The sequence below is a fragment of the Delphinus delphis genome, chromosome 15, assembly GCF_949987515.2.
Source record: "Delphinus delphis chromosome 15, mDelDel1.2, whole genome shotgun sequence".
Lineage (NCBI taxonomy): Eukaryota > Metazoa > Chordata > Mammalia > Artiodactyla > Delphinidae > Delphinus > Delphinus delphis.
The window spans coordinates 61,542,198-61,566,060 of record NC_082697.1 but is presented as its reverse complement, the minus strand read 5'-3'; the positions used below and the strand labels follow the sequence as shown (position 1 = coordinate 61,566,060).

The 23,863-nt window shown below is 45.2% G+C and overlaps 1 protein-coding gene across 2 annotated transcripts in view; it reads left to right on the top strand.

The window, feature by feature from the left end:
- MARF1 (meiosis regulator and mRNA stability factor 1) overlaps positions 1 to 23,418 on the top strand; it is a 40,362-nt gene extending 16,944 nt beyond the window's left edge. For both annotated transcript variants that reach the window (XM_060031795.1, XM_060031794.1), the window contains exons 13-27: positions 679 to 759; positions 3,328 to 3,564; positions 3,690 to 3,809; positions 4,514 to 4,692; positions 5,987 to 6,207; positions 6,966 to 7,108; positions 7,666 to 7,799; positions 8,906 to 9,108; positions 9,786 to 10,013; positions 13,431 to 13,661; positions 15,911 to 16,123; positions 17,297 to 17,357; positions 17,441 to 17,566; positions 18,941 to 19,111; positions 20,820 to 23,418. In XM_060031795.1, coding sequence (XP_059887778.1) covers positions 679 to 759; positions 3,328 to 3,564; positions 3,690 to 3,809; positions 4,514 to 4,692; positions 5,987 to 6,207; positions 6,966 to 7,108; positions 7,666 to 7,799; positions 8,906 to 9,108; positions 9,786 to 10,013; positions 13,431 to 13,661; positions 15,911 to 16,123; positions 17,297 to 17,357; positions 17,441 to 17,566; positions 18,941 to 19,111; positions 20,820 to 21,064 — 2,593 coding nt within the window. In that variant the 3' untranslated portion in view covers positions 21,065 to 23,418. The remainder of the gene's footprint in view (positions 1 to 678; positions 760 to 3,327; positions 3,565 to 3,689; positions 3,810 to 4,513; positions 4,693 to 5,986; positions 6,208 to 6,965; positions 7,109 to 7,665; positions 7,800 to 8,905; positions 9,109 to 9,785; positions 10,014 to 13,430; positions 13,662 to 15,910; positions 16,124 to 17,296; positions 17,358 to 17,440; positions 17,567 to 18,940; positions 19,112 to 20,819) is intronic.
- Positions 23,419 to 23,863: the final 445 nt, after the last annotated feature.

Sequence of the window (23,863 nt, the reverse complement as noted above, 5' to 3'; positions counted from 1 at the left end):
TATGAAAGTTGTTAAGAGAGTAAATCCTAAGAGTTTTCATCACAAGGAAAATAATTCTTTTATTTTGTGTCTATATGAGATGATGGACGTTCACTTACTGTGATGATCATTTCATAACATACACAAGTCAAACTTCACCATCATTTTAAGTTATTTTTTAATTTCCTAGAATAAAGATAATACTCATTAAATATAATTTTAAAATTTCAGAAACATAAAAGAAGCAGGAGACAAAAAAATCATCCATAATCCTATGGCTTAAAGCCAGTCACTCTTAACCAGTGTATTCAGTTGTGTATCTTCAACTGTGGGGATTCCTCGCCCATCTGTCTGTTAGAACTGCGCTGTGGCAGGAGACAGTCAAGCTCTTGTGCCCTTTGCTCTGAATTAATAAAGTGTCTCAGTGAGTAGTCAGTGTCTTTCTGATAAACAGGTGTGCAAAGCCCTATGCTTGAGTCTGATAAAAATCCCAGTATATGTGACTAAATATTGTTTAATTGCCTTGTTCCTGAAGTCCGTTCTTTAAGTTTTTCTGGAAGATCAACTGAGATATAAATGGGTATGTTTATTTTGCATACACATGATGGTAATCAATTTTATGAACTCTGTTTTTAAAATACAACTTGGAACGGAGAGGAAGTCGTCTGTTCTCTAATGGACTAAACTTTTTTCTTGCAGTGCAGAAACGATGTCCATTCTTCAGGATGCTCCTGCCTGTTGTCTGCCTCTTTTTAAATTTACAGATATTTATGAAAAAAAGTAAGTAAGGGTTACTTTTTTCATTGATCCAGCCAGTACTGATGGGTGACTTCCATGCATAAAACTGGTAGCAACTCTTAAGGAACTAGCAGAGGAAATAAGACCAAGACAGTGGTGTTCAGATTGAAATTCCAGTTTTAACACACATTTGAAGAACGTCTTTCATTTTTAGCAAATTTAGACCTCAGTCCCCAAAGCTGTACTTTCATCTTTTCCACTTGGCTGATGAGTTTTGTTATTCATTGTGTGAACATTTTCAAGCACCTTCTAGACTGTAAGCTCCAGGACAGCAGGCACTGTGTCTGACCTAGCACCATGTCTTCAATGCCCAGTGCTCAGTAGACGCTCAGCAAGTACTAGTGGAACGAAAGGCTCTGTGGAGGGTGCAGAGCTGGAAAGACAGCCCTTGTCTTTGGGGCTGTTATGTCTGGAAGGGAAAAGACACTCGCCATATATTGTATAGAACAAAGAAAACTATCATTACAAAGGAGGAGTAGGAAGGAGAAAAGGCCTTGAGGTTACAGAGGGTGGAAGGAACCAGGAGCTTGGCCATTATCCCGTGGATAGTGGGAGCCACTGAAGTATCGGAGGAAGGAGGGGAGGGGAGAGGTGTGGTGGTGGGAAGACTTCAGGCAGTGGTGGTGTTTGAGCTGGAGTGAATGGGGAAGGGAGAGAGACACGGGGGAGTGTGTGCACCAGTCCCGGCTCTGAGTAGACGCTGTCGGAACAGAGGGAACTAGACACCACAGAAGTTTCAAATGTCAGTGAAATTGGACTTAGTAACTAGTTTTATGTAGCAGGCAAGGTAAAAAGTAGAGGTCAGTTTGATTCTGAGTTTTCTGCCCTAGGTGACAGGGAGGAAGTTTGTATGGTTAAACTGGAAATAGGGAAGAAATAAAGAAAGCTTGTTTAGGAGTTACAGTGCGTTTTTTTTTAATTCATTTATTTAATTTTGGCTGTGTTGGGTCTTCGTTGCTGTGCGAGGGCTTTCTCTAGTTGCAGTGAGCGGGGCTACTCTTCATTGCGGTGCACGGGCTTCTCATTGAGGTGACTGCCCTTGTTGCAGAGCGTGGGCTCTAGGTGCGCGGGCTTCAGTAGTTGTGGCATGTGGACTCTAGAGCGCAGGCTTAGTAGTTGTGGCGCACAGGCTTAGTTGCTCCATGGCATGTGGGATCTTCCTGGACCAGGGCTCGAACCCATGTCCCTTGCATTGGCAGGTGGATTCTTAACCACTGTGCCACCAGGGAAGCCCTACAATGAGTTTTTGATCTTGGCTTTGGGCATATGAGTTTTAGGGGGCTATTGGAATATCTGGGCAGAGAGTTCAGGTGGTCTTCTGCACATTTGGAGTCCCTCAGTAAAGAAGTCAGCTCTGAAGATACGGCAGTTATTTGCCTAAAGATGATCTTGAAAGACCTGGGAGCAGATGAACTTAGAGGAGAGGGAGAACTAGAGAAAGGGCAGAACTGGGTGGAATGCAACCAGGGACAGGAAGCCGGTGAGAACCCGGAGGCCAGAGTGTTATCAGGAGGGTGTGGATGGCCTGAGAACATGGTGTGAGGTTTGGGGTGGAGGAGGAGGAGGCCACTGGTGACTTGAGAGCCAACTCTGAAGAGTCCTGTGGAGACAATCCTGGAGGGAAGGGGATGGCAGACTGGATGGTGAAACAGCAGAGGCAACTCCTGAGAGACCAGCTGTTTCCATTATAGGGAAGACGCGAGAGCTCCAGACTGAGTGAAAGCACAGAGAAGACTGGACATAAGTGGAGTGGGGCAGTGTAGGGGGTGGGGGCTGGAATTTGAGACTGGTGTTGGTCATGGGGCGATCTGAGCGTGTAGGCAGGGCACTGGGAAGAGACCATTGGAGCAGCTAACATTTAATGAGCACTTACTCTGTGCTAAGCTGTCTCCATACATGCCACATTTAATTCTCACGTCAGCCCTGTGAGGTAGGGATTGTCACCCCATTTTACAGATGGGAAAACTGAGGCCTAGATTGGTTATATAACTTGACCAAGGTCACATAGGTTGAGTCAGAATTTGAACTCAAATCTGTCTTCAGATCCTGTGCCTTTAAGCTCCAAGTATGAAAGACACAAGTCAAGGTGGTGACTGGGGAGTCCAGTCTAGTGTAGGTCGGGGGCTGAAGCATAGGGTTAGCTGAAAAGGGGTATACCTCGTCTGGGGAGAGGAGCAGAGATGGTGAGAAGTATTACAGAGGGATTTGGAAGTGAAGGGGAGGCCAAGGTGAAATGGGTCATGGCTGATAGTTTTCCATCTCAGAAAATTAGGTGAGGCATTTACAGAGACTTGTGGGGTCGGAGGCTAGGTACCAAATGATATATATAATCACTGTAATGGGCAATGGGCCAGGGATGACTGGAAGGGAGTGCCAAGCATCACTGGTTTGATGGTGAATAAATTTATAGTAGAATTATCCCAGTTTTACTTTTCAAAGAGACAGGGGAACCATTCTTGGTTATAGAGCTTTATCTAAACAGGTCAGGAATTTCTGTACAAAGAAAAACGTTCTCTTTAAGTCAGCATCTCTCTCTTTCCTTGCTTTTAGGTTTGGACACAGGTTGAATGTGTCAGATTTGTATAAACTAACAGACACAGTCGCAATCCGTGAACAAGGAAATGGCAGACTGGTGTGTCTCTTACCCAGCAGTCAGGCCCGCCAGAGCCCCTTGGGGTCTTCCCAGTCACATGACGGCTCCTCAACAAACTGCAGCCCAATTATATTTGAAGAGTTAGAATATCACGAGCCTGTCTGCAGGCAGCACTGTCCCAATAAGGATTTCAGGTAGATTGCCCGTTTCCCTTGAGAAGTAATCCTTTTGTAAAAGGTCGTGGAGCATCTGTTAGAATTACCTTGGGAACGTCTTAGACCACTGAGAAATGTCATCTGTTTTGTTCTCTTTTCGGCAGTGAACATGAATTTGATCCAGACTCTTACAAGATTCCTTTTGTGATTCTCTCGCTGAAGACGTTCGCGCCCCAGGTTCATAGTCTTCTGCAGACACACGAGGGCACCGTGCCTTTATTAAGGTGACCGTGTCAAAGCCATTGTGACACCTTAGTCCTCCTCTTTATAGAAAGTCCGCCACCTGCCTGCACCTCTCCCCAAGCACGCACTGTACCAGGCTTCAGCCTGACGTTTTTAGGTACCACTTGTAGTCGAAGTGTATCTGAAATGGGATCCATTCACTCTATATTTCAACAAGAAATTGTGTTTGTGCTGAATTTTAGAAACATCAGCATGAATAGGGCAGATTCTTCTCCACAGAGAAAAGATTATTAGAAGTGCTCTGCACAAGTACTGCGAGAGAGTGCACGGTCTCAAATAGTTGTAGATTTCAACATTTGTAGGAGAAAAGTATTCAGAAGTCCTTTCAGCCACACCATGGGCCACGTGGTAGGCTTAATAGAGGGGCCAACACAGAACCAAGTTGCCTTAAAACCACCGAACTGATATGTTAGAGGAGGTTGAACTTGCAACCCTGTTGCCTTATTTTTAACCCCCTCTGCTAGAAAATTGCCCAGGAATTTTTGATACCATCAGAATGCATCAAAGAGAGAAATGCCACAGTGATTGCCTCTCTGGGACCTTAATTTAACTTTGAAACCCAGATCATGGGCATCTTAACAGAAATTATTTATTAATGGATGTGTTAAAATAAAGGCAGGCGTCTGTTTGGCAAGTGCTTTGCTTTTCCATTATTTTAATTAACCTGTTTCTCCCCCAACTTCAGTTTTCCAGATTGTTATGCCGCAGAGTTTGGTGAACTAGAAGTAGTACAGGAAAACCGAGGAGGGGGTGTTCCCTTGGAACACCTCATCACCTGCGTGCCAGGTGTGAACATCGCCACTGCACAGAATGGCATCAAAGTAGTTAAGTGGATTCACAACAAGCCCCCGCCTCCAAACACAGGTAGGTTTCAGGTATTTGGTCCAGGCTGTTGGCTTTTCTCTTAAAGAGCAGCACTGTTTGCCTGTCATAAAACACCATGGGTGTCTCCTTTGATCTTTTAAAAACTCCAGAGTGCTAAAGGTTTGGCAGAGCTAGACTTTTGGAAAGTACCAGCATAAATTATTAAAAAATTTAAAATCCAAATTCCATAGTTACAAGTCTCTCTAGTTATCTAATTTTGTAAAGGTTTTTTGGCTTGCCCTTTAAAAATAGTTTTAGCTATTTGAAGGAAATATCTCTGAGTATTTACTTTGGAAATTTATTTTGATCAAAATTTATGACTTTGATCAATGTGAAAATAGATTTAACTCTAAATGTAAGGGACTGGGATATTTGAACCGAGATTTGGATGAGTTTCTGAGCTCTGGCACCCCCTGAGTTGCAGGTGTCTAATCCTGCTACCTGTGCACAGCACTGTGAATTGTTGCCTTCATATCTACTCTCACTTCTCTTTGGCCCCCAACACTTCCTCCTTTTCTCCTCATCCTCTTCTCCTCCCACCTCCCCCTTCCCTGTAGGAAGAAAGGTAAGGATAACAAGCGAGCTCTGTTTGTACCAAAGCTTCTTCCTACCTTTCCCCTCAGGCCTACACCCTCCCCATCCTGTCTTGTTATGCTGCTCCCTCCTTTCCCCTGTGTCATTAGCCCACTATCCCCTTATAAAGGTTTCCATCTGATTATTTACACTTGTATAAATAAAATAATTAAAACTTCTTAATTAGATGAACATTCAAGATAATTGCAAAAACCTGTTTCTTAGTTTTATCTCATGCTAGTTTTACATCACTGCTTTCCATAGTTTCCTAGACAACATTTGCAGCCCCTCTCTGGGTTAATTAGGCCCTTCTGGGCTACCTGCATGATGACCATTTATAACTTTGTTTCTATGGGAAAGTATGTTAGTGACCAAGTTACAAATTGATCTTTGACATACAACCAGTTTATAAGCTGGAAACTACCTGTGTATCTGCACTTCCCTTTTAAGTTCACACTATGGTGAACCATGCTTTGCTTTGGCAACTTGACTTCGAGAAGTAGTGGGGAAGCATTTGCCAGCCTGTAAAGAAGTTGGGCTAGCCTGTTGGTTATAGAGGACCTGGGTTTAGCAGCTGAGAAGTAAAGCGACTGTTTGGTCTTGTGTGCTCGGTCATTATTGAGGTCAAGCATGGGAATGCAAGGTTAGTTACTTTTCTTTCATCGGCTGCAGTCATGCTTTATCTCTTGTGCCTGTTCCTTTTTTTTCCCCCCATATTTAGATCCTTGGCTTCTTCGTTCTAAAAGTCCTGTGGGTAACCCCCAGCTGATCCAGTTCAGTAGAGAAGTGATCGATTTACTGAAGAGCCAGCCATCCTGTGTCATACCGATTAGTAATTTCATCCCATCTTACCACCATCATTTTGCAAAGCAATGCCGGGTATCAGACTATGGATATTCCAAGCTGATCGAATTGTTAGAAGCAGTGCCTCATGTGTTGCAGGTAAGGAGTGCTAAGAGCTTATTTGTTGAACAGTGGAAATGTTCCTCCGTGGCTTTGGCTATCTCCACCAAAGAAACAGGGTAGCTGGTAACTTAATCCCTAAGAAGTCAGCTCAGAGCAAACATCCTGTAAAAACTTCCTTTATACACATGTTTTATACACGATGTGGCTTCTCAGTTTTTCAGAAAGCTGTGAGTTTCCAAAGGAACTTCCTAAGTGCACCGAGGAGTACTTTCCTTCTCATCTCTATAGACTGCCCTCCTTCCTCCTAGCAGAGTCCTCTCCAGAATTGTTCCCTGTTACACAGGAGCTGCTGTAACGCGGGCTTACCTTTCTTATGAAGGAGTTCAAGACCAGTTACTGGGCTGGAGCCTGACAGTGCTTCCTAAGGAGTCTTTGCCTGTTAACTTAAGGTGTTATAATAGCTTCCCACTTGTAAAAATGGCCTGCAAAACTTGAGCTGTCTTTTAAAGACAAAATTAGTTGCCCAGGCTGATAACATACTTTTTATTTCTGTATTCATGACTATTTAGGAAAGAGTGTGCAAGGAAAAAAGGGTCCCAGGCACGTGAGCAGTTGTTCATTCTGACACCTACGTTTTGTTGGTCTGTGTGTTTCAAAATGCAGATATCATACGTAAAAGGATTTGTTCTCTGAGAGTGGTAACAGAGAGAGAGAGAGAGAGAGCACCATCAAAAAGAAAGTCAGAATCTGCCAGGGTCTCATGAGTATAAATAACCAAAGTGTTTGGTTTGCAGATTCTTGGAATGGGCTCCAAACGCTTGCTGACCCTTACCCACAGGGCCCAGGTGAAGCGCTTTACTCAGGATTTACTAAAACTACTCAAATCCCAAGCCAGCAAACAAGTCATTGTGAGAGAATTCACGCAGGCTTATCATTGGTGAGTTGATGAGAAGGGAAAAAAATGAAAGCAAATTTTATTTTATGTTTAGTTTCTGCTTTATGACAAAGTGAATCAGCTATACATATACATATATCCCCATATCTCCTCCTTATTTTTGTCTCCCTCCCTATCCCACCCCTCTAGGTGGTCACAAAGCACTGAGCTGATCTCCCTGTGCTATGCGGCTGCTTCCCACTAGCTATCTGTTTTACATTTGGTAGTGTATATATGTCCATGCCACTCTCTCACTTTGTCCCAGCTTACCCTTCCCCCTCCCCGTATCCTCAAGTCCATTCTCTAGTAGGTCTGTGTCTTTTTTCCCATCTTGCCCCTAGGTTTTTCATGACCATTATTAGTTTTTTTTGGACTCCATATATATGTGTTAGCATATGGTATTTGTTTTAAAAATGATAGCAAATATTTTAAAACACTTGTTCTCCCAAATTTAAAATAATCATCTAACTTCTCCATTTAGCATTCTTTTGGAAAACTTATAAATTATTTTAGCAAATGCTACTTCTCATTCTTCATCCATTTCCATGGTTAAAACCTAGGTGTTTCTCAAAGGACTGGGATGTCACCGAATATGGTGTTTGTGAGTTGATTGATATCGTATCAGAGATTCCAGACACAACCATCTGCTTGTCCCAACAAGATAATGAAATGGTGATTTGTATCCCCAAAAGAGGTATGTGACTTAAATTTGCTGAAAGAAAGTTGTCTGTCTCAGTGGTCATTTTAACATGGAATCATACAAGGGATGCACTTTCCCACTCCTTCTCTGTGATTCCTGAAGATTCCATGGAAAGTGCAGCATGAAAACTGCTCTGCCAGGCAGTGGATCCTAGCGTCCTCAGAGTGGGGAAGCCACTTGTCAAGAAGAAAACCAGGCTATTTTTTCAGAATTCACTCTAAGGGGAAAATAGGGCGTAACGGGCACTTTCTGAAAATGTCTCCTTCAGCCTGTCTCTGGCTGTTTATGCTGTAATTATCCACTTGAGTCAGTTACCGTGGCTGTTGCTTGTCTCTTCTTTTTAACTCTGAGATAACACACTTGAGAAGGAAAGAAGACTCAAATGGATGTTTCATCTTCCACGTTTTAGTAGTTCCAGTTGAGGTCTCGGGTGGGAACTAGGACAGAAAAATTAAATCTACACACAGTCGTGTTCTCCCGCCCTTATCAGTCAGTGGGTCTTAAAATGTGCTCTTGCAGAACACTGATGTCCATGAAATCATAGTATTCCAAAGCTAAAATGACTAATGCCAGTCTTTTCATAATTCTAATTTAAAATTTAATAGAAACAGAAATCTAAGTTTAAACTTTTCTCTCCTGTGTTCTTGTTAAACTTTTGGTGCCTGATACTCTTTGCTGCTAGCAATTTTAATGAAGATCAGATGAATAAACAAAGCATGTTAATATCCAGAAGTGTGGTTTAGTAAAATAATTCCTAGATTAGTTTTTTAAGTACAGAGACATGTATGTGTGTCATGTTCATATATGTGGAGTGGGTGTGGGGAGGTGGAGGGGCTAGAGGAATTATTTCTAGTTTGTAAGCTGAAATTATATAGGTGTGTATTTGTGCGTATGTGTATCATGACTTCCTGGTGTTCTGCCCTTGATTGAATTTGAAAACCATCTGGAAAGAGAAGAGTGTGTTTGTTTTAGGTTGTGTGTGTTTGGAAGGCAAAGATGGTATCTCTTGTAACCAGTGCATAGGACTAACTACACTAATAATGTTAAGCACAAATGGATAGAAGAAGATTGTGGTTTATGGGGTTTTTTTTTTTTTAAAGAACGTACCCAGGATGAAATAGAAAGGACAAAACAGTTCTCCAAGGATGTTGTAGATTTGCTGCGACACCAACCCCATTTCCGGATGCCCTTTAATAAATTTATCCCCTCTTACCATCACCACTTTGGCCGGCAGTGCAAACTCGCATACTATGGGTTTACCAAACTACTCGAACTTTTTGAAGCCATACCTGATATTTTACAAGTAAGTGAAGAAATTCTAATTATATCTTTCAGAAAAATATAAGGGGGAATTAAAAAAAAATTTTTTCAGACCTGTTTGCCTGGGCAGTAGGGAGTTATGAAATAGGATGAAAATTTGAAATACTTCAGTCAGAGAAGCTGTGTTGTTGGCTTCTTAGTATTTTTAGGTAAATGTGGTTTTTCCTTCAATAAAGAAATCATTCTTCAGGTTAGTTTTAGGTTATCTGTTGAGAAAAGGATTACATAGTTTGTTTCATAAACTGAATCTTCTCTCATGAGCCCCGTGTTTTTCAGATCTCTTCTGTTGGAGGTGGGCATGAGTGCACGAGGTGATGCAAATGCTTGGCTGTTAAGTCATCGCTAAGTTAAACCAGATTTCTGTTGTTGATTTTTATTACTATTACCATCTTTGACCCCTGCAGTGCTTAAAAATTTTTTTTGTGTGTGGTAAAATACCTACCTGCCCATTTTTAAGTGTACAGTTCAGCAGTGTTAAATATGTTCATATTGTTGGGCAGCTAATTTCCAGAACTTCCTAATCTTGCAAAACTGAAATTTGACATCCCTTAAAGAACACTGAAGTGCTTCTTAGTTCCTAATTGTATATATTTTATGCCATTTAATCCCGTGAACAGTCATAACTGGTTCTCCCTTTCCTCCTCCTGTGTGTTTTCCAAGGTATTGGAATGTGGAGAAGAAAAAATCCTTACTTTGACAGAGGTCGAACGGTTCAAAGCTCTAGCTGCCCAGTTTGTTAAACTCCTTCGGTCCCAAAAAGATAACTGCCTTATGATGACAGATCTGCTTACAGAATATGCTAAGACTTTTGGTTACACATTTCGTCTCCAAGACTACGATGTCAGTTCAGTTTCGGCTCTAACACAGAAACTCTGCCATGTTGTAAAGGTAACATTTTTTTTTTCCCACGTAGTAAGACTTGCAGTGGCATAATCCTCATTGGGATGTTTGTGTGTGATTTAGCATTTCTGTATTTACACCTTGCACTGCTTACTGTTGTTTCACAACTTGTGTTTTTAATCCGTTTTTGGGTAATAGGAGATGACTTGGGTTTGGCAGTTTAGATTTTTGGTCTTGCTTTTGTGTGTCTTTTAGTGGCCTCGCCAAAATAATGTCTTTGTGAACATTTGCGAAGTCGCCAGTTTATCCCAGGGTGTTTATTCTTGGGTGTCTCAGTCTCAGTCCTGCTGACCTGAAGTTGGATCCTTGTACACAGATCTTTGTCTCCGAAGTTTTGGGGAGACTGAAATCACAGCTCTCCTTTCCGGATTCTGACTCACTTATGGAGTAGGTTTAGGAGCAGGCTGGGGCTCAGAGTTGCCTTGGTTGCTGGAGAGGCCGGACTGGAGAGGGTGACTGCCTCTTCTTCCCCAGCCTGTGCTGAGCTGACCCTTGCAGTCCTGGGCAGCGCAGCTGAACAGTGTGCAGGCTGCGTCCACCACAGGACCAAGAAAACTCACTACAAGGAGGAAGAAGTGGAAGGAAAATGTACGAAGTGGTGGCATCGCCAGTCACAGGTCTGGAAGGAGCCTGTTTCTATGCTGGGCAGTTAGAGGAGGAGGACCCTTCGTGGGAGGCAGGGATGCAGAGGCCGGAGAGCAGGAAGAACACTAGGAGTGGGGAACGTCCAAGGCCAAGGACGAGGAGCGGTCGGCAGCACCAGGTGCTACTGAGAGGGCAGGTGAGACAGGACTTAGTGACCGCGGGGCCAAGCTGAGTGCAGGTACGTGGTGCTGCCGGCCGGAGCAGGATCGGCGCCAGTGATACGGGACCGCAGCCGCACTGAGTGGGCTGAGAAACGAGGAGACGGCGGGGGCAAGACATTGGCAGCTGGTGACTAGACAGCTGTTCGGTTTGTTTGCTTGTGAAGGAGAAGAGCAGGAGACTGCGGGTCTGAGCCAGCGAGTGCTCGCTGGCTGTTCTTTCCAGTCGGGGAGCCTGGGCGTGTCTGAGAGCTGCGGAGAAGGCTCTCTTTGAGAGAGATTGATACACAAAGGCCAGAAAGGGTGGTGGGGTGAGGGTCCTGAGGGAGCCAGAGGCGTGGGAATTGGCATTCAGTGGAAGGAGGGACAGCTCAGACGTTAGTATTTTGACAAAAGGGAAGCGGGTAGGGTGGAGGCGGATGTAGGGGAGTTTGATGTGTGTCACCAGGAAAAGAGGGAATTACCTTCCCAGAGCTGTTCCTCTGTCAGTACAAGGTGAGAGCAACTGCTTAGAGAGAGGGAGAGAGAGACGGGATTCCAGACTGAAGAGTTGAGAAGGTCTGAATTGTCAGTGGTGAGCAGGAGAGGGGCCTGATCAGGGAGGCCGTAGGGGTGCTGGGAGCGTGGAGCTCCCCGGGGCTGAGTGCACGTAGGTTTCCTGTGGAGACAGTGGAGATGTGGCTGCTTGGGTACAGACTCAGGGAAAGCAGAGCGTTGGGTTCAAGGTGGGATTTTGCCAGATGGGTGCAATGAAAAGACATAGGGAAAAGGAGTGTAGCTAAGAGTATTGACAGGAATGTTCATGAATTAATGGCCTATCAGTGCCAAGATGGATAAAAGAGGAAAAGTGAAGAAAAGAGAGGGCTCGTGAATCGGGAGGAAGTAGGAGTCCATGCTGGCAAAGTTGAAGAAACATAAGAATTGAGCGTTCGGATCGCCTTCTTGTCTCCAACCCTGGCATCTGCTTCAGGCAGGACGTGTGGGAGGTTCGAATGAGTGATTCTGGAAGTGGGCCGTGACAAGGTCCCCAGTGTGGCCTGGGGTGGGGTCTGGAGTGGAACTGAGTAGAAGAGAATGTCATTGGAGATGAGAACTTAGAGGAGCTGAAGGCCCTGGTGTGGGACAGGCCCCCTGGATGTTCATTTGCTCAGGGTGATGGCAGTTGGAGGGCTTCGGTGGATCGGAAGACTAAGCCATGACCGCCAACTGTGATGAATAAGGGCCGATGACCGGGACGTTCGGATGTGAGCATTAAAGTGGGAAAAGATGGGAGCGGCTCCAGCTTGCTACCCTGGTTGCACATTGCGTGCGGTCTCCCGGGGAGCTTCTGGGAAATACTGAGGCCTCTGTGATTCTTATAGAATGAGGCCAGGTGTGCTCTGAGCCTCAGAGCACAGATAAGCTCGTGAGGTGATTCTAATGTGTAGCCTGGGTCGAGAATCAAGAGATGTATCTAAGTAGCATCAAGCAGGTTTTTATTTTTTCTTCTTAATAATAGTCTGGGCATCTAAGAAGATGACGCGGACTCCCCTGGGCTTGTATCTGTTGATTGATTAAACCCCAGGTCTGTGAGGAAATCCGTATTGTGAATCTTCACAGATCAATAACCACGATGAGTGGAGTCAGGGTTGACCCACCAGCCTCCTGCCCTGGCTCTGGGTGGGCGTCGGCTCCAAAGACAAACTGGTACTGAGCTGGCTCCTCCAATGCCACCCACCCTCTGCCTCCAAGGGTCCAAAGCCCCTGAGCTTGACCTGTGGTCCTGGCTGGAAATCAGATAAAGGGGAAAACAGCCGTGATAGTGAGCAGTGGTTCACCTGCCCAGGCCTGAGCAGCCTGTGTCCTGAAGCTCTGCCTGTTTTCACTCCCATGATGGCTCACTTCACAGACACGGCCCCCCTCCCACCCACACCATGCCCAAGGCCTGCAGGTCTCAGCCACCAAATGTTTGTTTCTTCACATGCTTCACATGCTGTTTGGTCCCCAAATGATAAGCTGTGTCTCTTTCACAAGGTTTCCCTCCCAATGCACTTAATCAGTTAAACCCTTTATCTCCTTGAGAATCTGAAAAAAATCGAGAAGTAGACATATAGTCAGACATGAAATACCAGCTTTTTTTCAAGTGCTTATGGGTTATAAGAATGCGGCTTGCCCTTGGACAGAGAAGGCCTTGTGTCTAGCCCCTGGGACACACACGTGGGGCAAGTCGACTGCAGAGCAGCTCTGTGGAGGGTCGCCTGCAATCTAACCATCTCCTGCTTTCGGAGAACACCAACCCTTAATTCACAAGCTTGGGCCAATGGATGTCAGCTGGCTGGTCTTATCTCCTTCTCTTGGGAGAGCAGTGGTGTTGATGGAAGTTTCTGGTTATGGACCAGCAGGGAGGGAGGGAGAGAATGACTTCTGCTGCAGTTGCTCTGAAGTGTTGATCTGGGGTCCCAAAGAAGCTACAGCAAACCCACTCACTTTACTTCAGTTTAAGAGAAAAACTTAGAGATTTTCCTCTTTTGGTCTCGTTTGCCAAAGTGAAACTAGATGAACCAGGTATGACCCAGGCTGTCTCTCTTGAGTTCTGAAAAGTTTGCATTCTTGTTCTTCCCAGGTTGCTGATATGGAATCTGGCAAACAGATTCAGCTGATCAACCGCAAGTCTCTGCGTGCTCTCACTGCCCAACTGCTGGTATTGCTGATGTCTTGGGAGGGAACTGCCCATCTTTCTGTTGATGAGCTCAAGAGACACTATGAAACCACCCACAGTACTCCTCTCAACCCCTGTGAATATGGGTTCATGACTTTGACCGAACTTCTGAAGAGTCTGCCTTACTTAGTTGAGGTATGAATGGTAATGGTTCTGGAACCACCATAATGAAAACTGTCGTATTGGGTATTTATAGATCACTAAATGGTCTAGATTAGACTGATTGGTCCTTTTATAGACAGACAGAGGCATTGGCAGGTGCAGGCACCCTGCCCAAACAAGTGACAAGCCAGGATGAAAGCCCTGGCCTCCAGATTCTTAGACTGGGGTGCCTTTTTCCTGTACCAGGCTAGATTCTGCTGCTGTTACCTCTTTCTGAAGGAGATCGCTTATGTGGTGGTCTGTCAGTCAGATGCAGGGCAGAAAGGAAGGTTGACTGGCTGGTCACCAGGTGGCCTTTCAAGAATCACAGTTCGGGGGGACTTTCCTGGTAGTGCAGTGGTTAAGAATCCACCTGCCAATGCAGGGGACATGGGTTTGATCCCTGGTCTGGGAAGATCCCACATGCCGCGGAGCAAATAAGCCCATGCGCCACGACTACCGAGCCCACACGCCTAGAGCCCATGCTCCGCAACAAGAGAAGCCCGCGCACCACCACGAAGAGTAGCCCTGGCTCGCCGCAACTAGAAAAAGCCCGTGCTCAGGAACGAAGACCCAACGCAGCCGCCATAAATAAATAGATAAATAGATAAATAAATAAATCTTAAAAAAAAAAAAAAAAAGAATTGCAGTTCGGGAATTCCCTGGCAGTCCAGTGGTTGGGACTCCATGCTTCCACTGCAGGGGGCCCAGGTTCGATCCTTGGTCAGGGAACTAGGATCCCACAAGCCGCGTGGTGCAGTTTAAAAAAAAAAAAAGGATGATACTTCAAGATTAGAAGAATAGTAAGAGAATACTGTGTGCAATTGTGGGACAACAAATATAAAAACCTAGAGGAAATAGGTAAGATCCTGAGGAAAAAAGTTAAATTGACTCCAGATTTTTAAGAAGTTAAAAATTAGACCAATTAACACAAAAAAGACTGAACGTTATTGAAATTTTACCACTGACAAAAGGCACAAGGACCAGATGGTTAAGAACTGGGTTTTAACTCACCTAAAAAATAACTCCAACTTTTTAAAAACCACTTCTAGATCACTTGGAAAAAAAAGAAAAGATGGGAAGCACACCACTTCTTTTATGAAGCCAAAGTAACTTTAATACCAGTCCTCCAAAAGAAAATGATTCTAAATAGAATATTAACTAAATAAATCCCGCAATGTAAGAAAACAATGATTATACCATTGTTATCATATAACCACGTGACCAATAATTAAATAATTTTAAAACTCTCTCCTTGGCCAAACAGTCTCCCCTGAGCCACTTTCTAGACTACACTTTGTCTTTGGGCCCTGCCCTTATCCTTGATGGGCCCACATGGCCCAGTTTTAGAGAGAATCTCCTACCCTTGGTATCTGATCACCCTGGCTTACCTTCTGCAAGAATCCTGTTAGGTCAGTTTAACAAGAATTCCCCCTACCCTGGATGTCCCTCTCCCCAGCCCCCCTTGGCTATAAGTCCTCACTTTTCCTTGTATCTGAAAAGGACACCTACACGTATACCCTGTTGCAATAGTCCTGAAGAAAATCTGTTTTTTCCACTTTAACTACTATCCAGCTCTGGTTTTCTTTCACAGTATCAAATCGAACATTTTCTAAACTCTGTTAATTATATATTATATGAACACTAGTTCTAGGCAATATTAGTGGATGTTCCTGGACCAAAGGCTTTCCATGGCCAGCTAAGGCTGGGAAAGATCTGTTCTCTAGGAGATCTCAGTGAGGGCATGTTAGACTGAAAGGCTTATGGTAAACAGATTTGCTTACTTGAGGACAAAAGGTTTTTGTGGGGTTTTTTCCCTTTATTGCTTTTGTTGTTGTTAAGAATAGTGATGTTGTTGTCCTGCATCATGGTGTTCCTTGGGGAGATGACGTTTAGTGGCTTCGGTCCCCACTGTCTTGGTGCCCCTTTGTCCACCTAGGGGTTTGCCTTCTCTCTTCACTGCCTCCTTTCGTTTGAGATCTCAGTTTACCAGTTTCCTTCCTTTCTGACACACTATTTCGTCAGACCTCTGCTGCCTTACACCTACAAATAGAACCCGAGTTGGCTCAAGGCTATAGGCCTCTCTTGGAGGAGATCCTTGAATCAATCTCTCCTCCTTCCTGGCTTTTTGCACGTTTTCAAGTTGACTTGGCATCTTTTCACTCTCTGAGAGACCCTCACTTCTAGGATGCAGGACCAGTCACTCTGGAAGTTTCTAATGCTGCTGTTTTCTCCTGGACCAGGTTTTTACTAATGATAAGACAGAGGAGTGTGTGAAGCTCACAAGTCTGTATTTGTTTGCCAAGAACGTGCGGTCTTTGCTTCATACTTACCACTACCAGCAGCTTTTCCTTCATGAATTTTCCATGGCCTATACCAAGTATGTCGGAGAAACACTGCAACCCAAGACGTATGGCTACAGTAGTGTTGAGGAGCTCTTGGGAGCGATCCCACAGGTGGGTATTTTCTCAGTTTCTTGGAGGGTGTCCTCCTGGAGAGCCACAGGCTCACTCTCGGACAGAATAATGAAACTGCAGCATTTTGAACTGATCCTTTCAAAACATACATACCGTTGGAGAAAAATGAATGATTTTAGCATTTCTCCTTCATTCTGCAAACCTTCATTAAATTCCTAGGTGCGAGGTGGGTGAGTCCCAGACGCTGCCCTCAGAAAGGTATGGGGTAATGGAGAGTCAAGACATCTGAGCAGGTGACAGTGTGGTCAGTGCAGCCGTCGGTGGGCACTGAGGAGGACAGGTGCGGGGGATCCCAGAGCAGAGTCCTCACGATGTGTAGAAGTTAATCAACCACGTGACAAAGAGGGGAGAGGGCAGACAGTGTAAGCAGATGCAGAGCAGTGAGAAGTAGTGTGGGGCTCCCGAGCTGGAGCCTCTCAGCGAAATAAGAGCTCAGTTATGGAGGCCAAGACTGGAGAGAGGGGAGGAGCCTCGGGGCTGCTGTCCATGGTAGAGTTGAGAGAACCAGGAGGAGAGGAGGAGCCTGGCAAGGGGCCTGCCACTGCGGAGGCCCAGGTGAGCGCTACGCTGGGCTTGAGCCTGAGTGAAGGAAGTAGGAAGAGACACGAGGGTAGGACAGCTTGGGAGCCGAGATGAGGGACTTGGTGTCAGATGCACATGGGGGGCTCTGGGAGCCAAGGGCCACTGCTGCCTCTCTCTTGGTGGAGGTGGGGGCAGCGTTATTAGGTCGGGGCCCTTGTTTTATGGTCAGGGTAATGAGCTTAGCTTGAGGGGCGTGGGAGAGCCATTAATTCTTTTAAGGTGCATTTAGTATCTGGAAAAAATGGTAAGAGCTCCCACATGAGAACTAGCTTCATTTATATACCAGCTCTGGTGTTTGGGAGGTGATGTTTTTAAAGAGCCATAAAGAGTACTTTTTAAGCTGAGTCTCACAACTTCTAAGACTACAGCTTTTTATAAGCGGCATGTTTCTGCCAGCCTCTGTTGCTTTAAAACAAAGTGTAGAAGATTTTTTCTTGGCGTTAATTTGGTCTTTAAGTCCTAGTATGTTTAAGTATGTTACCAAACACAGTAGGTCACACTCTTCCTGAATTTTAGGGCTTATTTCCCCTCCTTTTCCACTGCTTAACCAGTAGTATGTCTTGTGTGCAGGTGGTCTGGATAAAAGGACATGGTCATAAGAGAATTGTAGTGTTAAAAAATGACATGAAAAGTAAGTAAGCCCCATCCCCTCCCCCTTCAGAAGCCGCAGTTCTCGCCCTGATCCCCCTTTGATGGGTGCTCTTTGTCTTCCAGGTCGTGTGAGTTCACTTGGTCTCCCCTCTGCCAGTCATGAAACCCGGCCCTCAGCTACCGAGCGCATCCTGGAGGTGCCCGAATCTCGCACAGCCTTGGAACTCAAACTCGGAGCAGGTGGTGACGGTAAGAGAGGAAAAACAAAGCAAAGCTGGTGAAATTTTCAGGAAATGGCTTGGGGTGGAGCTGGGGTGGTTTGAGGGGGAAGAACGACGCTGGGTCATTTTCATTCGTTAAAGGTAAGTATTCATGCATTTTCCAAAGGAGTCTGGTGTTTGGTTAAGAACAGAGAAAAACTGGCCTGCATTTGATGGCTGACCGGTTAATGTTCTTGAAGGATGTCGGCAGCCCCCATAATGACAATAAGCCAGCATAATTCAGATGTTAAAGGAAAAAGATTCTGACAGTTATTAGAATACTTCAAGATGATTGCAATGGAGTCAACTCTGCTGCCCTTGGAGAGAGAGATGGAGCTTAGCTATGAATGTGACAAGGACAAGTGGGGGCTTATAGTCAAGGAGCAGAGCAAGGGGGTCGGTGGCTGAGAAACTACCAAGAGGAGACATCAAGGTAGGGGGATTCCTGCCGACCTAAGAGGATTCTTGTTAAAGGCAGGCCAAGGACTTAGACATCAAAGGTTGGGGGTGGGGTGGGATGAGGAACTTGATCAGATATCAAAAGGCTGGGGGATTTTTGCTAAACTGACTTCTCAAGATTCTTGTCAAGACTGGACATGGCAAGGACACGAGACACAGAAGACCAAGGTCAAGGTCTGGTGGAGAAGAGGGCTTGGAGGAGCCTGACTCCTGACTAAAGTTGGGTTAGGGAGAGTCTTTGTCACAGGACATTCCTGGGAAAGACTTGATAGTAATGCATTAGTATTACTCAGAACAACATCGAGTCATCCCGATTTTATGTGGAATCTTCTGTGTACTAGATAGAAATCAACTCGCTTGAATTTTGAGTCCATTGCTAGATATAAGAATTTTATGTTCTTAAGACTCTGCAAGTTGTTAAATAGTTACAAGTGCTACTGTGCTCTCTGTTTATAGGATAATCAGCTATGTAGCATTTTACATTTTTACAAAGCACCTTAATGTAGCTCATCCTCTCAAGCTGTCAGCACAGCCTTCAGCAGTAGTTACCTCCATCCTACAAATGAAGGACTGAAATTCCGGGAGGTTAAGTAGCTTACCCAAGAGCACTCAGCGAGGAAGTGACAGAACTGGGACCCAAGTCTTCTAATTCGGACCTTTTGCTCACTTAACTGCTTTCTATGGGTTTTTTAATTTTTCTCAGCGTTTTTTAATTGCCCCTTTGTTCCTAAGAACACAAATCGGGAGATCCTGGCTGTGGCATCTCACCTACCGAGAGTGACCCAGACCTTTCTGTTAATGGCTTTTTTTTAAACCTTGAGTACTTCCTGACCTTAAGGAGAAGGCAGGCTTCAGGCACAGGCCGCGCAGTCCTGAGCGGAGCCCCGCTTGCCGTCTCCCCCAGAGCCCTGTCCGGTGGAGCAGGAGCTCCTCCGCCTGACCAGCGACTCCCCTGTGGACCTCTTGTGCGCGCCTGTCCCGTCGTGCCTGCCGTCCCCTCAGCTGAGACCGGATCCCGTCATCCTCCAGTCTGCTGACCTCATTCAGTTTGAGGAGCGCCCTCAGGAGCCTTCTGGTAGGAGGGCCTGTGTCACTGTGGGGTTTTCTCTGTGGATTTAATTAAACAGTAAACCCTTAATGCCAAGATGTTCACTGTTTGATGGGAGTGGGGAGAAACTCTACCTTTCCAGGCACAAATATACCTGTGAGGATTATTCAGAACCCCCTTTTCCTATCAGGGTTCCTGCTCACAGCCCGAGGTGGCTGAGGGAGCAGCAAGCACGGGAACGATGGTAGTCTTGAGGGGTGCCGCAGCTGCGCTGGGGGTGGGGACCCCACGGGAGAGCGTGCAGGGGCTTCCTGGGCTGTGCTCCCCACCTTTGGAAAGTGCAGCAACTCCAGCGGCAACCCCCGCCTGTCACCAGACATACACATCACCCTCGGTCTGGCCCAGGGTTGAACGACTCCAGAGGGTACTGGGGCTCCGTGGGACTGTGAATAGGGGAGGGAGGGCACCTGTGTCTCGCGCCGCAGCTTGTGCCACAGCTAGAGATGGCATGGGCTGCAGGCTGCTTGGCTAGGAAGAGGCAGAGCCAGGATTGGAGCCCCAGGCCTCTTGTCTTTCTGTCGTGTCCCTGGCCTCCTGAGAGGCCGGCCCACCTGCTCTGTCGAGGTCCTTCCCTTGTCGTCTCCTCTGTTGGGATGGTCCTTCCCCGCTTTGCTGACACTGCCGTCCAGGAGATGACCCTGCTGACCACAGGCCTCGGTCTTCTTAGCAGCCTTTGGCACCTTTGGCACCGTCACCCAGTGAAAGAGCTGAGGCTGTTTATCTGGAAGATAGTCAGTGAGGAGACGTATACCTACCTGGCTGTGGAGCTGGACCTGGGCTGTGGCAATGGCGGGGGTGGTTCCCCTAGAAGCATAGACTTGGTGGGAAATTGACGTTAGCTCTTCTGTGGGTGTAGCCTTGGTGTGTTTAGTGTACTGAGTTCAACCATCCCTGTGTGTCGGGAAGAGAAATAACCTGAGCGGTCCTGGCAGTTCTGTCCGTTATTCTCCCCAGCGAGTCAGCCTGAGAGCTGAGCTGAGGTTCTGCCTCCCCGCCGTCACCCTCAGCCTCTGTGTTCCTTTGGTGCGGGAGCCCCTTGCACATGCAGTGGCAGTCCAAGGTATAAGGACACATCACTTCCAAGCAGTGTCTCTGTACCTACAGCAGGCTAGTTACTTGTGGCTCAGCCAGAGAAAGAGCAGCCTGTGCACGCTCTGGGAAAAGTGGCTGCTTCACTTCCTGGATTTTTGAGGGTACTTCTGACTCTGTGCAGTTCTCCCCTTATCTCTGCTTGCCCTGCTCCCCACTCCCCCTCCCCAGCCCCACCTTGGGTGCACGAAGAGCACGGTACTCTGTCAGTGGAATAGGCCAGGGCCCCCTGGTACCAAGGCCCCTCCTGGTCTGAAGGTCTTTAGGTCACATGTGGCTTATGGGTCCTTAACTACCTGACAGAGAATGAATGGGCAGAGAAAGTGGAAAAAAATGTTAAACCACTGTGCATTGATTTGTAGCCAAAAACGAAGGTCTCTGAAGTTTTGTAATTCAAGGGAGACCTGAGATGAAGTTTATAAATGTTTGACTTATGTGACACATAATACTGGCCACAGAGCTAATAAGTAAATTATGGCATAGGTGTGACATTTGGGGATTATTTTTTTGAGAAATGAGGAAAACTGAAAACGAACACTTTTTGTAGGTCCTAGAACTGAATGTGTTTGCTTTCCTGTATTTACAGAAATTATGGTTTTAAACCAAGAAGAGAAAATGGAAATTCCAATACCAATGAAGAACGAAAACCTGCCCTCTGATTCCAGCTCATCTGGCATCTCAGCAGCTGTCCCAGTGCCTCCCTGCCTCTCCACGGAAACCCCAGAGTCGCTGCTCAGCAAGGACCCTGTGGAAAGCCCAGCCAAAAAGCAACCCAAAAATAGAGTAAAATTGGCAGCCAACTTTTCCTTTGCACCTATAACCAAGCTTTGAGTCTCGTTTTGAACATAGAATTAGGATGGGAAAGCACTGTCTGATTCTGCACACAAAAGTGGGTTCAAAAAAACCTTTTCTGTTTTAATGAAGACCCCCTAGAAACCAGTTACTTCATCTTTAGACATATTCCATAATGTTTTGTTTCTCTTACATTGACACAGCTTTAAGCTGAATTTTTTCTTTCAGTTTTTCCCCCACTTATTTGGAAAAAAAAAAAATTCTGTCATTTGTTAAAGAATCCTTAATACATTTTAACAAATTTTTGTTAGTTACTATGAAGTGTAATGGTGTTCTGTAAGAAGACAGCAGTGAGAACTCAGCAAGGAGGAAGTGGTTTTACTTCCATCAAGCCATGTCAGTGGTAAAATCTTACATGTAGCATAATATAGTCTCTAAGCCTTTGCTTACTGATGTTTTCAGACAGTATTAATCAAATGCATGAGGTGTCTTTGAAGCAAAGCCCGTTCTGTGATCCTGTGCAATCACAACACTGAAGGAGAATGGTGGGCGAGGCAGGAAGAATGTATTTTCTGGTTGGATGTGAAGGCTCCTGGCTTCCCTGTGACTTGTAAGCGTGCCTTGTTTTTTATTTAACTATGTCTGTAGTTGACAAATGTGGCTTCATCACAGATTTTTAAAAATGTTTCCACTTTGGGGTTCCATTTAGGAGCTTTCTAGAAAGTCAAGGATGTTTTAAGCTTCCCTTTTATGTTAAGTTCCAGTTTGATATGGGTTAGGTTAAGGAAAAGGAGATGGTCTTGGTGTCATGAATTTAAAGTCAGCATTTGAATTCCAACACACATTATTGTGTGTCGAGAGGCAATGTTGGGAAGAGAGTCTGATTTTCTAAAATATGCATCAAATGCATAAATTACAGATCAGAGCTGAGGAGGGAGGTGCTTTAACAGGAACGGTATCAATGCTCTTTCCACTAGGAAGAGACAGAAATTCTATCTATACATAGGAAGGCCAAGGTTGATCAACTTAACCTTGTATTCATAATTTTAAAGCTGGTTTTGGTAGCTGGGAAGCTTTGTGTGTGAGTATTTGTGTCTGTTAACTCAGTGTCTTTTAATAGTGTCTGCTTTTACTCTGTTACTTCTTGCTGTTGGAAGCATGTTTGGGTTTTTTTGTGGTGTCTGATGTTGGCATTTGGGAAAAGCCAGCTTTTGAGGGAGCACTGCCCTGTGGAATGACCTTCGCCTTGAGGTGGCTGAGGCATCCGGTGACAGGCAGCCTCTTACGCCTCCTGGAGAAACCTGACATTTACAATGGGTTGTATTTGTTGGGCAAAAAGGCGGATTCGTTCATAGAGCAGAAAAAACCTGTAGGCATAAGGTCTTCCACTAGTTAGATGGTTTCTTTTGGGGAAATGATTATATTTTGTAACTTCTAGAAAGCCAGAAAATGGGCTCTGATTTCATAGCCAGCATTTTGATAAAATGCCACAAAATAAGGGCTATTGAGAGATTTTTACAAGTAAGATTTTTTGTTCCCCAAATCTTTTAAATGAAGCCAGTGATTCCCAGTTCTCAGCACATGGCCCCAACCAAGATGGAACGGCCCTGGGAAAGCCTTCTAGGCATCATGGCACTCTTGAGTCCTCCCAAAGGCATTTCCTCTACCGACACAGTGTGACAGGAAGTAAAATGCAAAGGTGCACTTTTTTGTAAGAAGCTTTTAAACAGTGTGACAAAGTTGGTGTTGAGAACATCAGTGGCCTTATTCTGAGATTTCATAAGGCTGAGTTTGCACACGTGGACTTTAGTTTTGCTCGAAGGTAAAGAATGTGGACTCTAAAGATGTAAGAGGCACCATTACAAGTCACTAGGGACAGCCTCAAAGAGAAGCTTCTTTGGGCAACAGACAAAGAAGAGACTGGAGTTGTGCGCTGTGGTGTGGGTGTGGTTGAATTGTTCACTGGAGTCACCTGTCAGCCTGGGACGCGTGTGTGACTCCAACAATCGCTGTTTGAAGGTGTGAGAATACAGCGAAGCTCGTTGTGTTCGTAATGTACTCCACAATGGCCAGTCCAATTGCTATCTATTTTTTTTTAATCTAGAGGTTTAATTGAATGATGTGACAGAATGATGTATGAGAATTAAGACAACGAAATTCTTTATTTCTGGGTGGAAAGATGTACCAGATTAGATTTATCTGTTTAAAAAAAGACAAAAGTTATCATCAAAACCCCCTTTCCCATCTTGCACTGTTTGTTTTGGATTGAGCTTGGGGGAAGAGATGTTTTTCTTAACTGTCTACTTTGTTTGAACACTTTTTCTGTGGTTCAAGTGCTGTTTTGTGTGTTGGGACCAAACAGTTGTCAATAAACTTTAAAAGCAAGCATCAAATTTGAGTTTTGCAAGTGAGTGTTTTGTTTGTTTGAGGTGGGGGATTGTATACCAGTCCAGTTGTGTCAGCTTCTCATCCCTTCTGAGAATCTCTGAGATGGAAAACAAATTGGTCTGTCATCTTAGAGCCTCTTTAAATTTGGCATCTGGCCCTGGCAGGTGACTGGACTATTGGCCCTTCGTGGTCAGGACCCTCCAGGGTTTCCAGCCTCGCTCCAGCTCATAATTGTTTGGGGAAAATACAATAATCACAAATACCCTCCAGTTATAAAACTTGGGATAATTCCTAGGAACTCTCTCCCTGGGAAAGAAATCCATTTTGCAGGCCACCTTGGTTTTTGTCACTGCCAAGCGTGCTTTTTGAATAGCCTATTTGAAAGAGACTTCTTTCACAGATTCCATTGTGAAGCCCTTTTCCTGAGACCACTGTTACTCCCCACCCACT